Below are 14,683 nucleotides of genomic sequence, written 5' to 3'. Positions count from 1 at the left end.
GAAGGTGAGTGTGGAGATGGGACAGGTGCACGGCATCTCTCATGTGGTCGTCCTGTCTCTCTTGGAGCGCTTCCTTGATGGGGAGCTCACAGCCAAAAAGAATGGATGGCTCCAATTGATGTCTCTGATCATGGGAATGATTTCCCTTATATTCAGCAAAAACTTCTAATTGGAAATAGTAAACAGACTGTTAAAATAGTGAAAATCAGGATGAAGGTGCTAAAGGAGCCAGCAGTAAAAATGGAAAGGAAGAGTGAATGCAAAAGTTATTATAAAGAGCATCGTACAACCAGTACAATCTTTCTCCCCCACAATAGTTTTCAAGCTTTTTATCTTATTCAGTTCAAACAAAACCCCTAGAGGTAGGCAGGGCAGCAGTCATTACAACCAGAGAAATGAAGCAGGACTCCAGCCACACAGCCAGGGAGTGGTGACCCCCATCCCCACTGGCTCCCAGGCCGTGTGCCCTTTTAGGGGGCAGGGAGCCAGCTGCAGTTAGGGAAAGGGGTGAATCATGGAAACTGCAGTGGTGGTAGATCTGGATCACTAGAAGGCCCCGATGGCTGGGGTGAGAGGGAGTGGGTGAGCATGTCAATATTATTGATAATATAGCCTCACACATTTGTATAGGGCAGTTACTGTTTTTTTTTTAAGCTGTGTCATACACATCATCTTCTTTGATATTCACAGAGGTAGCAGAGGGCCAGAACAGAGTGGTGTCAAAGGAGGAGGGAGTAATATGCCTCCTCCCCTCCCCACCTTAGGCTTGATGTCAGTACAGAGAAGATCTGAATCCCATCTCCCACTCTGATTTTAGCACTCTTCCCAGGAAGGGCAAGTGGGCCTCTCTCTCCAACCACTTCCTCCCCACTTCCCACCCACAGAGCATTGAGGGTGTCGGGCCCTGACCTGACCTGATCTGTCACCCAGACAAAGAGGTATCTAGAACCAGCAAAGAGACTGGGGGCTTTGGCCCACAGGAGCAAAGAACATGGTCACACACTTGCTGTGAGAAGGGCTTTTCTGGGGCAGGAAGAACAGCCATGTTGTGTGTGCCCTCAGAAGATAGCACCTGGAAAGAAGTCTGTTCATTTGGTAAATCTCATTGAACACCTGTTCTGTGCCGGGCCCTGTGCTGCATAGTCAGGATATAGCAGTGGATCAGCCATGGTCCCTGACTTCTGAGGGTTCTCAATCTTGGATGGAGACAGACTGTTTTAACACAGGGATCAGTATAGTAAGATAGAAGCAGAAGGGCCTGTGGGAGCACAAAGGATGGTACCAAACCTGGGGTGGTAGGGAAACAAGGAAGGTTTCCTGGAGAAGAAGCCTGAACTGAGTCTTAAAAGATGAACAGGTGTTCACAGGAAGTCCAAGGTGGGAGTGGGGTTGGAGAGAGAGGTTGGGCCTCATGCGAAAAGAATCTGCCCTCAGTTTAGTGGCAGGAACCCCTTGGTAGGCCATGAGCTTGAGACTGGGTTCTGGGCATGTTCAGGAAAGCCAGAGTGACCCACCTGTTTCGAATGTAGTAGAGGGGAGTCTCTTCTTAAGGAGTTGGAAGAGCTCATCATTAAGGTCTTTTTCCACTCAGAAAGCCTATGATTATGTTAAACCTAAAGCAGGTACTGTACCAGAGAAAAGCAGCAGTTCCCTGAGCCCCTGTGGGCCAGGCCTCCTCTCCCATCAATACCATTTCCACTGCCTTATCCTGCCCTGGGTGTTGAGACCTAAGCCTGTCACTGGCACCAGCCAGGACCAGTCCAGGACCATCCACCCGCATCCTACTTTCCTGGCCCAAGCCCTATTGACAGATCCCCCAGAATCTGAAGGAATTCAAGACAAATGGTTAAGAGGATGGAGTTAATAAAATTTGAAAAATTGAGGCCTGTCACTCCACTAAACTTTTTTCAATACCACTGACAGAAACATATTTCCCCAATGAGTGACCTTCCACAGCTATAGGGGGCAGGCACAGCCGCAGCAGTGCTGCCAGGAAGCCAATCTACTGTTTATCAAATATTATAAGCTGGGACACACTAATCTGAAGCAGGGAGAGGAGGGGAGGGAGGGGTCCTGCACTATACTGCCTGGGGTGCTCCAGGTGTTGGCCTGAGCCCCAGACAGCCAGTGGGAGGTGACGGATGGCCTGCGATTAGTGCTCCCCACCTCCGCCCAGCCCTCTGACTTACTCCCAGAAGCCTGACCCTCTAGACCAGCTGTTTGGCCTGGAGGGGCCCTGGGTGGGAGGCAAGGGGAGGTCAGGCCAGGGCATGGGCCATCCTGATGCCCCTGGAGAGGGCAGGTGGGTGAGGCCCAACATGGTTATTTATTGGAGTGTAATGGTTTGTGGCCGTTGGTCGTGGAGGTGAAATCGATCAGTTGTAGAAGTCAGGTTCTATCAATTATTACAGCAATTAGTCAAGCCAGAGCATCAGAGCAAGGGTGTAGGGGCTGGGGGACTAATATTAGATGGACATTATCCATGATGCCCCTGCCTTAGCCTTCCTAAAGTGGGAGCAGCCGTGCTGCCCTGAGGCTCCAGAACCTTGGGGAGCCTGACTGGCTTCCCCACTCGGGGTGGCTGGGGTGGGGCCTAGCTGAGAGCCTCCTGGGCTGGTGACAGGCCCAGCCCTGCTTTAAAAGGCATCCCTGTGCTGGCTGGCCCCAGTGCAGAGATGCCCTGCCTATCCCCATCCCATCCTTTATGAGAAGTGACACGACTCCTACTAGAAATTACTCAGTGGCCAATGTTTATGGCACACATTTTTCATTCTGTAAGCAAATATAGATCACTGACAGCACTTGTTTGAAGCTTCTAATCTCACCCTCTCGTCTTCCAGTATCTTCTTCTCTCACCTCTCTTCCTCTTGCCCTCCCCTTCTCTCTCCCAATTTTTTTCCCCTCTCTTAACCATTTCTCTTTTTCTCTTTGTTCTTCTCTTCTTTCCCTTCCAGAGGTCTCTCCCTCATCCCCCTTCCACTCTAGTCCATATTTAGTGACAGAGCCCTCCCTGAGGCTACCTGAGAAAGGAGAGGCCTTTCCACTGCATGATTGTAGCTCTCTTTCGGCCCTCCCTAGCTGTGGTCCAGGAGCTTTGGGGAAGGGGAAGATGATGTCTGCCACTGCCCGTCGAGTCCTCAGTGCTGAGCACCAAAGAGAACAGGGGTGGGCTGGGAAAACCAGGCCAGGTGAACAAGCCCCTTAGTGCTGTGTTCCTTCCTGAGCCTCCATAGTCCTGCTGTCCCTCCTTCGGCACACTGATCACACTTGGCCTGAGTTGTAGTTGCATGGTCACCTCTGGTCCCCATTAGCTTCTGGAGAACTGGAATTGTGCCTAGACTCGAACTCTAGGTGGCACCTAATCGTTTTTTTTTTTAATTTTTGGGCTGCGTTGGGTGTTCGTTGTTGAGCATGGGCTTTCTCTAGTTGCGGCGAGCGGGGGCTACTCTTTGTTGCAGTGCACGGGCTTCTCATTGAGGTGTCTTCTCTTGTTGTGGAGCACGGACTCTAGGTGTGTGGGCTTCAGTAGTTGTGGCATGCGGGCTCTAGAGTGCAGGCTCAGTAGTTGTGGCACACGGGCTTAGTTGCTCCTCAGCATGTGGGATCTTCCCAGACCAGGGATCGAACTCGTGTCCCCTGCGTTGTCAGGCAGATTCTTATCCACCGCACCACCAGGGAAGCCCGACCTCATCTTAAGACAGGAAGAGGAGCCTGCAGAAGAGAGAAGGAACGGTCACGAGGTGTGAGGAAAACCTGAAAAGTGGTTTTTAGAACTCAAAGGAGAGAGTGGCCAAGATATCATTTGCTACAGAGTGGTCAAGAAATGTAAAAAAAGAAAACTCTTCATTGGCTTTGGCAATCCCCCATCTTCCTATATACAGGGCCGTGATACACAGTGCCCAGTAAGCACCAACAGAATTGAAAGAAAAAATGAGGCTCCAACTGAGTCTCTGAGGACCTGCCTGCTAGTTAGGAAGAACGCAGGCACCCTCCTTATTAGGAAGATTGTATTTTATCCTGTAAGCAATAAAAAACCACAGAATGATTTTTCACCAGTGGTGTGTCATGGCTGCCCTGGTGGGAGTGTGGAGAATTGTAGACGACCAGGATTCAACTCCTGCTCCAAACAAATAACCAACTTTGTGACCTTGGCTAGTTATCTCACTCCTCTGAGCCCAGTTTCCATGTCTGTAGCATGGGAATTTAATTCCTGCCCCTCAGGATGGTTGTAAGGATTTAATGATATAACATATATAAAGTACAGAGTACCGTGCCTAGCACATAGTAAGTAAATACCAGTGGCTATTATTCTATTATCATCACCACTTCTAGCTGTATACCCGAGACATGAAAAACATACGTCCATGCAAAGACTTGTACACAGATGTTTGTAGCAACATATTCATAATAGCCAGAAGTGGGGAACAACTCAAATGTTCATCAGCTGGTGAATAGGTAAACAAAATGGGGTATGTCCACAGAATGGAATATTATTCAACCATAAAAGAAAGAAGTACGTGCTATATTCCTACATTCATGTTGTAGCGTGAATGACACGTGCTGCAACATGGATGAACCTTGAAAACATGCTAAATTTAAAAAGCCAGACTGAAAAGACCACATGTTGTATGATGCCATTTATATGAAATGTCAAGTGTAGGCAAATACAGGAACAGAAAGTAGGCTAATGGTTGCTGGGATTGAGGGGAATGAGGAGTGTCTCTGATAATGGTGACGGGGTTTCCTTTCAGGATGATGAAAGTGATCTGGAATTAGATAGTGGTGATGATGTATGATGTTGTAAGTACATTTAAAACCACTGAATTATATATTTATTTTTTTGAATTGTATACTTTAAATGGTATGTGAATTATATTGTAGTAAAGATTATTTATATTAATATTTTGTACTAATTTCAATTAGAAAATAGGATCATGTATAAAAGTATTAATTTTTCTTATTGACAATAAGTTTCCTTGGCCTGGATCATACTTTCTGCTCTCTGTTCCTTTCCCCTCGTCCTCCCACACCTCTTCTCTGCAGCCCAGGCAGACAGCCACTTGTAAATGCTTAATGAATGTTTGCCATTGTCAGTAAGTTTATAGTCCTTTTTAAGAAGCAGAGAGTTTCAGTAGGAATGATTTTATATCATGATATAAATGTTTCCTCAGCCTGGAATTGAGAAACACTGATTTTTTACTGTCCATCAACAAACAGTGGCTGGACATCCCCCTGAGCCAGGCCTCATGGTGACACGGCCTTACCTGTGTATTTAGTGTCCCCAGCCAACTTATTATACCCTTGTGGCAGGGACTGTGTCTTAACCCTTCTTTACTTCTAGACAACACTTCCCTAGCAAAAAAGAAGATCAAGGAATACTAGTTGACCACTATCTTAATGTTCCATTTAACACATAGTTCTTGAGAGGAGTGCTTTTAGAACAGGGCCAGATGTGAGTCTTCCATGTTCCCAGGCCCCACTCATTCAAGATTTGGAAAATTGAATGGAATGCACAGTTTTTGAAGAGGAGAGTGAGGTGCTCAGACCTAGGCTTTGGGAAGGAGATTCTGATAGCATGGGGGTTAGAGTAGCCTTTCCTCCACGACTGCCTATCCACAAGGCTTTTCACCAAGTGGACGCTTTATTCAGGGTTCATCAGCTTCCGGCACTTAAAAGTGAGAGAAGGTAGATGCATGGCCCCCAGCAAGCCTCTTCTTTTTGTTATACTTAAAGTTCTTTGTCTTCAAATCATAGGAACTAATGACTGGAGGAAATGCCTGCCCGAGTGCACAAACTCACCAACAAGTAGCACCGGTGAGGGCTGGCACAGCCAGGTTGCTGATGATGACCAGAGGACTCAGCTGACTCTGGTAGGCAGGAAGTGTCCAGAAGGAAGAGAGCATTTAAGGAGAGGGAGAGGCAGAGAGCAGAAAGAAGGGGGCCTTTTCACTGTTATTTGGTATATTCTGTGCTTTAGATTTTTATATGCTTTTCATGAATGAATATTCATCTGTGTACAAACAAATTTGATAATGCAAGCATTTTAATGAATAATGCATTGGTGTTGGGGTGTATTAATCTATGTGCATGTTTGGTGTCTTTTTTAGCATGTTTGGCTGTGTGTATTTTTGTATGCACAGCACACCTGTGTGTGTGTATAGCATATCTGTGTGGGTGGCACCTCTCTGCGTGGGTGGTGTGTTTCTGCACATGTGCATGCCCATGTAGGAGCCTCAGTACCCTGACCTCTGTGTCAGAGAGGACTGAGAACTCCTCTCTCAGAGTAGCTTAACATGTATTTCAATCTCTTAGGTTTCTGTTGCTCCATATTTCTGTGGGCATTCCCTACACTGAAATCAAGGCACAAGCCACCTCTGAGGGAAGGCCAAGAGCCCACTGATCACTCATAGAGGCTCTATTTCTCCTTCTCCTCCTGCCAGGAGCTAATCCCCTGCAGAGGAATGAAATGGGACACACACCCTTGGATTATGCTCGAGAAGGGGAGGTGATGAAGCTTTTAAGGACTTCTGAGGCCAAGGTAAGTCTCAAAGAAAGGAGAAGGCCGTGGGCACTCCATGCTGCATTTGGTCTTTCACTCATTAAATTATGTCAGGCTAGTGTGGGGCTTCCCTGCTGGCGCAGTGGTTGAGAGTCCGCCTGCCGATGCAGGGGACACGGGTTCGTGCCCCGGTCCGGGAAGATCCCACATGCCGCGGAGCGGCTGGGCCCGTGAGCCATGGCCGCTGAGCCTGCGCGTCCGGAGCCTGTGCTCCGCAACGGGAGAGGCCACAACAGTGAGAGGCCCGCGTACCGCAAAAAAAAAAAAAAAAAATTATGTCAGGCTCCACACCAAGGGCCACTTCTCCTTAGGGGATTATTGTCTATTTAAATTCAAATCCAACCCCCACTCTCATCAAGAATAGGAAGCTGCCCCTCTTCCTGACCAGGAAGAGGCCTGGGCCACTTCTGGCTTCTGAGGACTTTCAAATTCAGTTTTTGAGGTAATGGACCTTCCAGCTCCTTTTCATAGGAGGAAGGATAGCAAGACATAAATTTCAGCCTAACTACTATTTCCTCAGGCCTCATGTATTTTTTAGCCTCATCAAGTAATCCTTTCCCATCATCACTCCTTCTAGAGCTATTCCCTGACCTCTTCCACACACTCCAGAGAGCCTTGTATAGAATCTGAGCCAAAACAATCTCCATCTTCATTTGATCTTCTCAACCAGACTTTTGAACTTTCTAAAAACAGGCTGCCTTCTGCTCCTGTCAGCCACCCAACTATATCTCAGAAAATGCTTGGCAGAATCCAAGAACTAGAACCACAAATCTCAGAGCTGGCAGGGATCTGAGAAGTCATCAAGTCCGGTGATGGGAAATCTTATCAAAGTCTAAACAAATAAGGCAGAGGAAGATAGACCTGTTCTCGTTGAAGGAGAGGTGGCCCAGTGCCCCCACCCACCAGACTGTCCCTAACCCCAGGTAACCTCCCTGAAGGCTGTGCTGTGGGCACACATTTTAAATCTCTGAAACCTAAATCAAATGACGTCTTTTCCTCCTGGGGATACTGGAGCCCAGGGATGTGGTGTGACTTGCCTTTGGTCCCAGTGTGAGTTACTGTCAAAACTAACTAAGACTTGGACACGAGGTCATATAGTAGGTTCACTGGCAGGACTGGAACTGGAAGGCTTGGTTTCTGACTCTGTCTTATGATCTTTCCAACATCGTGGAGTCTCTTGTTGGCAAACTGGCCGAAGTGCTTTGAGATAATTAAGAGTGACAGGTCCCACCTAGTGGCACATACTCTCTGTGTCTTGAGTAAGAGCACTTAGGTGACCAGACTGAGACAGACAAGACAGGGGCTGTGATCCCAGCTCCCCCACTCACTGACAGGGTGACCTCGGGTGAGCGCTTCCCCTCTTGAAGATCAGTTTACCTTCGTGAAATGAAAACATTGTGACTAAGTGGTTTCTAACGTTCCATTCAAAATACCATTGTCTGTGTAGCAGTCAGGATAAACTAGGTCATGCTATGGTAACAACCCAAAATTTCGGAGGCTTAAAACAGCAAAGATTCATTTTTACCTCATGCTACACATGAAGGTCAGCAGAGGGGGGTTGTGCTCATCCTAGGTCCTCAGGGACCTGACTGGCAGAGCAGCCACCCTCTGAAATACTGCCACTTGCTTATAGAGAGGAGAGAGTGCTCTGAAGGGCCTTGCATCTGCAGCTAACTGCTCAGCCTGGAAGTAGGACCCTTAACTTCCACTCACAACTCACTGGACAGAACTAATCCCATGTTCCTGTCCTATAGTTGGGTCAGCTTCCCCCATGCTGTAAGGAAATCCCTGAGCACTGTTTCAGTTCACCTCAGGGACTGCATCCCCATCAGTATCTCCCTTTTCAGGCCAAACCACTGTCCCCTGAGAGCAAGCGCTGCACTTGGCCAAAAGTACCCATATTTTGTCAGGTGGTGTGACATAGGGCAGGCCCTGGTCTAGTCATGTAAAGCAGGAGAACAGACCGCTTAGTGCCAGAGGGGGTGGAAGGGTTAGGGCTGCAGAGGGACCCTTAACAAAATTTGGCTGCTCAAGAAATGGCCTGATGTCAGCCACATCAGTACAATGCTGGTGTCCCGAGTGAATAAGTGACAGTTGCATCCTCTGTGCCAGTCAGATCCTTCTGGACCACAGAGGGCAATTGCAGATGCTACCTTCTGAGTAGACTGAGCTCTTAGAATCTGTGCAGAGGGAGGCAGTAAGGAGGCAAGCAGAACTGTGCCATGAGAAAAGACCGAAGGCAATGGGGCATCTGGCCCGGAAAGGAGAGACTGCACGTAGACACAGGGACGACTGTGAGGGGATGGGAGGAGAGGAAATTAATTCAGTATTAGGGCTAGGACAGAGCCAGGCTTCCTGGATGGCTGCTGCAGGAGGAGCTCCCTCACAGAGCTGTGACCCAGGGAAGGGGCTGCCTTTAGAGGCTAGGAGACCACTCAGAGCCAGCCCAGGGGTTCTGTCACCTCTCAGCTGGAAGACTTTCTCTGTCGTCACCTCTCTGCACTTGATCCCTTTACACAGTCTGGATTTCCTCCTTCCGAAATGCTCACCTGTCTGCTGAGCACCTCCACTTGATTGCTCTGCAGTCCCCTCAGATTCTACCCATGTGAACCACTCTCACCTCTCCCTGGATGTCAGCAGCGTTGTCTTTCTCTTAGTTGCTCAGCATCTCCATGGTCACCCATTCTTTCTGCTCTGCTTTTTTCCTCCAAGCTGCAAAAAACTGCCTTTTCAAAATTGCGCGGAAGAGTTTCAGGGGAAGAACACTGCTTTAGACTGGGTTCTGTCTCCCTCTGCCAGTAAGTAAGCAGCAGCTGCTCCTCTCTGAGTTCAGGCCCCATGTCAGTAACATAATGATTCAGGCCTGGAGGGGTGCTGAGGCTCCAACCTGAGACCTCATCTCCTGGCTCTTTGTCTAGACACAGGTTACCACCACTCTGATCTTATCTTCCTCCCCTGCTTTCCATCCGGCATCCCCCTGCCACCCAGCTCAGCCTCTTCCACCTTCACCTACCTCTATAGTCAGATACGAGCTCTTTATAGAAAATTTGTAATTATGTCATCTTTCCCATTATGGAAAATTTGGAGAGTAAAATGAAGAGAATTAAATAAGTCAGTACATATTTATGAATGACATCTGTGTGCCAGGCTCTCGGCTAGATGGAAAGAAGACAGCTGGGTGAAACCCTCAAGGAGGTCCCAATCTGGTGAGGAGACAGGCAAGTAAAGCATGATACCACTGAGTCATCAGTCCCAGGGAAGCCCAGGGACAGGGACCGTGGAAAGCCAAGGTGGCTTCTAATCCTGCCTGGGAGATCAAGGAAGGCTTCCTGGAAGAGATGTCAACTGAGCTGAATCTCAGTTAAAAACATTTTAGCCTGATAGCCTGACTACCTAAACATAACTGCTATTAATGTTCTTAATTATTTATAATAATAGTAGGTACCATTTATCAAGTGCATCTAGGCACTCTGCCAGGTGTTCTAATATATATTTTTTCTAATCCTGTAACAAAGCCATGAAGCAGCTCTTATTCCCCGCATTATACAAATGAGAAATCTGAATCTGAAATAAAGCAGGTGACTTTAGAAAATCAAGCTATTATTAGTAACTATTGGGATAGGAATTAGAGATTTCTTCTTATGATACTACATTTGCCTTTTTGGACCCTATCTATATATATTTATATAAGTGGTCTTTTTTTTTTTAACCTGGTTAGTAGCCTACTGTATAAACCCCAGGGGTCTCAAACTGGCAGCCATGTTTTATTTTGCCAACTCAGTTTTTTTTTTTTTTTTAATGTGAGTATAATGCCTTAGAGGTTGGAGCGTGGACTCTCCAGCCACAGGTGCCTATTTCCTATTGTATTATGTGCTTGCCTGTCAGACATGTGTATTTCCTGCTTGGTCCTGAAGGTGTTATGAGTTATGATCCTAGTTCCATATTTGGAATCTGCTTTTTTCACTTATTATTTCTTGATGATTTTCTCATTTTAGAATTATCCAAAGCCTAATTTTTAATTTTCTTCTGCCTTTTAAAATGTGTCACTTATCTAATAATCTCTGTCACCTTAGGTGGCCTAAATAATTTTCTCCTCATGACTGGTTTGCTCAGTTCTCTCAGCATTCTCTGTGTGCAGAAGCCCCCTTGGGCCCCCTGAGAAGATCCAGAGGTGGATGAAGCCCAGCTCCTGTCTCCTGAGCTGGCTGTTGGGAGAGGAAGATGGGGAGAGGCAGGTGCTCTTAGCTCTGATACACACAGACTGACTTGTGCCTTAGGAGGGGTCCACACAGAGTTTGTGGGGGCCCCAGGAAAGCATGGATCACCTCCAGGCAGAATGAGCAGGCCAGGCTTCGTAGAGAAGATAACTGTGATCTCACTTTGAAGGATTTCACTAGCTGGAGAGTTTAATACTTAAAGCTTAGACCATTTGCACATCTTAACTAAGAGACGAAGGAGAGGTAGAAATATATCTCTGTGCACACGATGGCAGATAAAACAAAAATATAGGGAGCTATTCCATGATGAATATTCAGCTGAGGGGGACGTGCTGGTGCCAGCCCGCGTCTCCACTCCCAGATCCTTACTCCACCGAGACTCACGAGGAATTTATTGCTCATTTTAATCACATCCAGAGAATGAATTGGCAGGAATATTAAGCAGATAGGCCTATCATATATATTTTATTTGCATATCCCAGTGACAGAATCACAAGCACATTTCCTATCTCTGTATTTTTTCATTTGCTTCAGGGGTAGCTGGGGATGCAGTGCTCCCCTGAGCCCTGCATTCTGGGCTGCAAGCCTGGGTGCTCCCATCAGATCTGAAGGAAGCTGTCAGGAGAGAACAGGTGAGGTATACAGGAGGGTAAGAAGGTTATGTTCCTCCTGCCTTAGGGTGAAGAGATATCCCTTCCCTGCCTTGCCCAATCTGCTCCCTGCTTTGCATCTCATTTCGAGAGCCACTGTGCCGCATGCCTGGCTCTGTGCTTGGCCCAGATGGCTCAGACAGCACCGTTGGACCTTCGTTACAGGTTCTCCATGGGCCAAACACAGCACTCCATGCTTTACTGGGACAGGCTTTTGCTTTCTTTCTTTTTGGCTGTGTTGGGTCTTTGTTGCTGCATGCAGGCTTTCTCTAGTTGCGGTGAGCAGGGGCTACTCTTTGTTGCGGTGTGCGGGCTTCTCATTGGGGTGGCTTCTCTTGTTGCAGAGCACAGGCTCTCTAGGTGCACGGGCTTCAGTAGCTGTGGCACGTGGGCTCAGTAGTTGTGGTTCGTGGGCTCTAGAGCACAGGCGCACATTGTGGCACACGGGGCTTAGTTGCTCTGTTGCATGTGGGATCTTCCCGGACCAGGGCTCAAACCTGTGTCCCCTGCATTGGCAGGCGGATTCTTAACAACTGCGCCACCAGGGAAGTCCCTTCTTTTAACTCTCAAAAACTTTTTGTTGAAACATATTTGTATAAAGTACACATAAGTATACAGCTCACTGTATTTTTACAAGCTGAATATACCTATCAAGAAATAGACTATTACAAGCACTCATTTGCATCATACTCCCTTTGGGTCACTACCCATCCCTAAGGGTAAGCATTGTCCTGATTTGTTTCACTTTTACTTTTACATGATTTCAAAGATAGTACAGCCAATTCCCATAAACCTTCACCCATAATACCAATTGTTAACATTTTATTGCACTTGCTTTATTACTTATGTATATATAAATAATATATAAAGAGATATATGTATAATTTTTTCTGAACCATTTGAGAGTTAAGTTATATACTCGATACTCCTTTACCCCTAAATACTTGTATGAATTTCCTAAAAAATAAAGGGCATTTTCTTATATAACATCAGTATAATCCTCAAAATCAGAACATTAATATTGATATTAACTAATCTATAGATTTTATTCAGATTTCACCAGTTGTCCCAATAATTATCTTTACAAGAAAAAAAATTCTGGATCTGAAGCTGGATTCAGTTTTCATGTCTCTTTGGTCTCCTTTATTTTTTTAAATTAATTAATTTATTATTATTTTTTGGCTGTTTTGGGTCTTTGTTGCTGCACGTGGCTTTCTGTAATTGTGGCAAGTGGGGGCTACTCTTCGTTGCGGTGAGTGGGCTTCTCATTGCAGTGGCTTCTCTTGCTGTGGAGCACGGGCTCTAGGCGTGCTAGCTACAGTAGTTGTGGCACACGGGCTCAGTAGTTTTGCGGCTCGCGGGCTCTAGAGCGCAGGCTCAGTAGTTGTGGCACACGGGCTTCGTTGCTCCGCGTCATGTGGGATCTTCCTGGACCAGGGCTCGAACCCGTGTCCCCTGCATTGGCAGGCAGATTCTTAACAACTGCGCCACCAGGGAAGCCCTGGTCTCCTTTAATCTGGAACAGTTCCTCAGTCTGTCTTTCATGACCTTGTCATTCTAACGAGTACAAGCTGGTTATTTTGTAGACCATCCTCGATTTGGATTTGTCTAATGTTTGCTTATGATTCAACTCAGATTATGCATTTCTGGCAAGGACACCCTCTGGTGTTTATTTTCAGTAAATTTGTTAGGTAGCCCCATGCTAAAAGTAGGGATACGAAATTTGTATTTTAAGTCTCATCTTCCTAAATAGGCTCTGAACTTCCTGAAGGCAAGAACAGGTCTTTTCTTATCTCTAGGGTGGAAAGTGCAGGCACTGGAGTTAGAATACGAGGGTTAGTGTTCTGCCTTTATTACTTGCTACCAGTGGGACCCTGCTTTAATTACTTCATCTCTGGACAGTGAGGGAGGAGATCCTCTGAACTCCGCAGGGCTGTGAGAATTAGCACAGTTGGTCCCAAATCAAGCAAGACTCATCAGTCCATGTTCAAACTAGTGAGTGGAAGTTTGAGGAGTAACAGGATATTTTTGTAGTCACTGAGTCCCACCCCACAAGGTACTTATTAATTACAAAGGGAAAAATGATGGAGAAACTTGGCACAGACCACCTTAACCAAGTGATCAAAATTAACATCCCCAGCCACAGGTACAGGAACATCACGTGCCTCCTGATGTGATGGACTGAGGAGAACATAACCCATTTTCTCACCTTAGCCACTCCTTGCGCCTCTTAACCTTCTCTCGCCACTCTTGTCTCTGGATCAACCCAGCTATTTGCAAAGGAATGACATGATCTGATTTACATGTTAAAATTATGGCTCTGGCAGCAAAAGGAGGATCGACTGGAGGAGAGGAGAATGGAATCTGGGATGCTGACAGAGTGGTCCTCAAGTCTGATGCCTGCTTTGTACCCAGCTTTCCTCTACAAGGATGTGGGCTCTGAGCTAGTTCAAGAGACTTTCAAGTCCCTTAGGTGCCCCTCTTGTCCCCCAATCTCCTCTCCTGTCTGCTCTGTATTTTCCAGGCTCCTTTGTTGGACCCCCTGGGCTCCTCTTGTCATCACCCCACTTCTCAGGACTCTTGCCATCATCCCACAGCCCCCATAGTCTCGTCTGTTGCCCCATGGTCCCCTTTGTTGGCCTCTGCACCCAGTCCTGTCTGTCCCCCACAGCTTCAGGGCATGGTAGAAGCCCTGACTATGATGTAAGTTGGGGTTGGATCAGGGAGTCAGGAAGATGGGGCATATCTGAGTGTGTGAGCAGCCAGTAGGCTCTGCCCTGACCTCCCACAAGAGGCAAACTGCAGCTTGGCCTCTCTTCTCTTCCCTCTTCCATGCTTATCCTGTTCTTGTCCAGGGTCTCATTCTGCCTACCACCCCTACCCTAGCTCCTCTATCAGTGAATGTACTACCAGGTTTATTATCAGACCTGTTCCTGAGGAATGCCCAACAGTAGGTGTGCTGCCATACCCCTTCTCCCTGTAACCTTCCTCTGCAGAGCCACTCTGCCCAGCCGCCCACTTCCTAGCGAGAGCCCAGCTAGGCTTCACCTCGGCCTCCCAGGCCTTTCCTGTAAATGCACTCAGAGCCAGGAGGGGTGCCATATTAAATCAAGAATGATGGAAACCAGTGGCCATGATTATCCAGCCGAGATGCAGCATAGGGAGCTGGTTGCTGCTGGCTCCAGGTGAGGGCTTCTGAAGCTAATTGCATGTGGCTTTTATTAAGAAGATGATCACTCCCCCACTCTTGCTCTCCT

General features: G+C 47.1%; 1 protein-coding gene across 1 annotated transcript in view; it reads left to right on the top strand.

Moving 5' to 3' along the window:
* Window positions 1–14,683, top strand: part of CLPB (ClpB family mitochondrial disaggregase) — a 146,132-nt gene that overhangs the window by 100,274 nt on the left and 31,175 nt on the right. The window contains exon 6 of the mRNA XM_059068738.2: window positions 6,441–6,538. Within this exon, the coding sequence (XP_058924721.1) occupies window positions 6,441–6,538 (98 nt within the window). The remainder of the gene's footprint in view (window positions 1–6,440; window positions 6,539–14,683) is intronic.

The sequence above is a fragment of the Kogia breviceps genome, chromosome 7 (assembly GCF_026419965.1).
Source record: "Kogia breviceps isolate mKogBre1 chromosome 7, mKogBre1 haplotype 1, whole genome shotgun sequence".
Classification (NCBI taxonomy): domain Eukaryota; kingdom Metazoa; phylum Chordata; class Mammalia; order Artiodactyla; family Physeteridae; genus Kogia; species Kogia breviceps.
The sequence above is the reverse complement of the archived record's forward strand: the minus strand, read 5'-3'. Positions and strand labels throughout refer to the sequence as shown.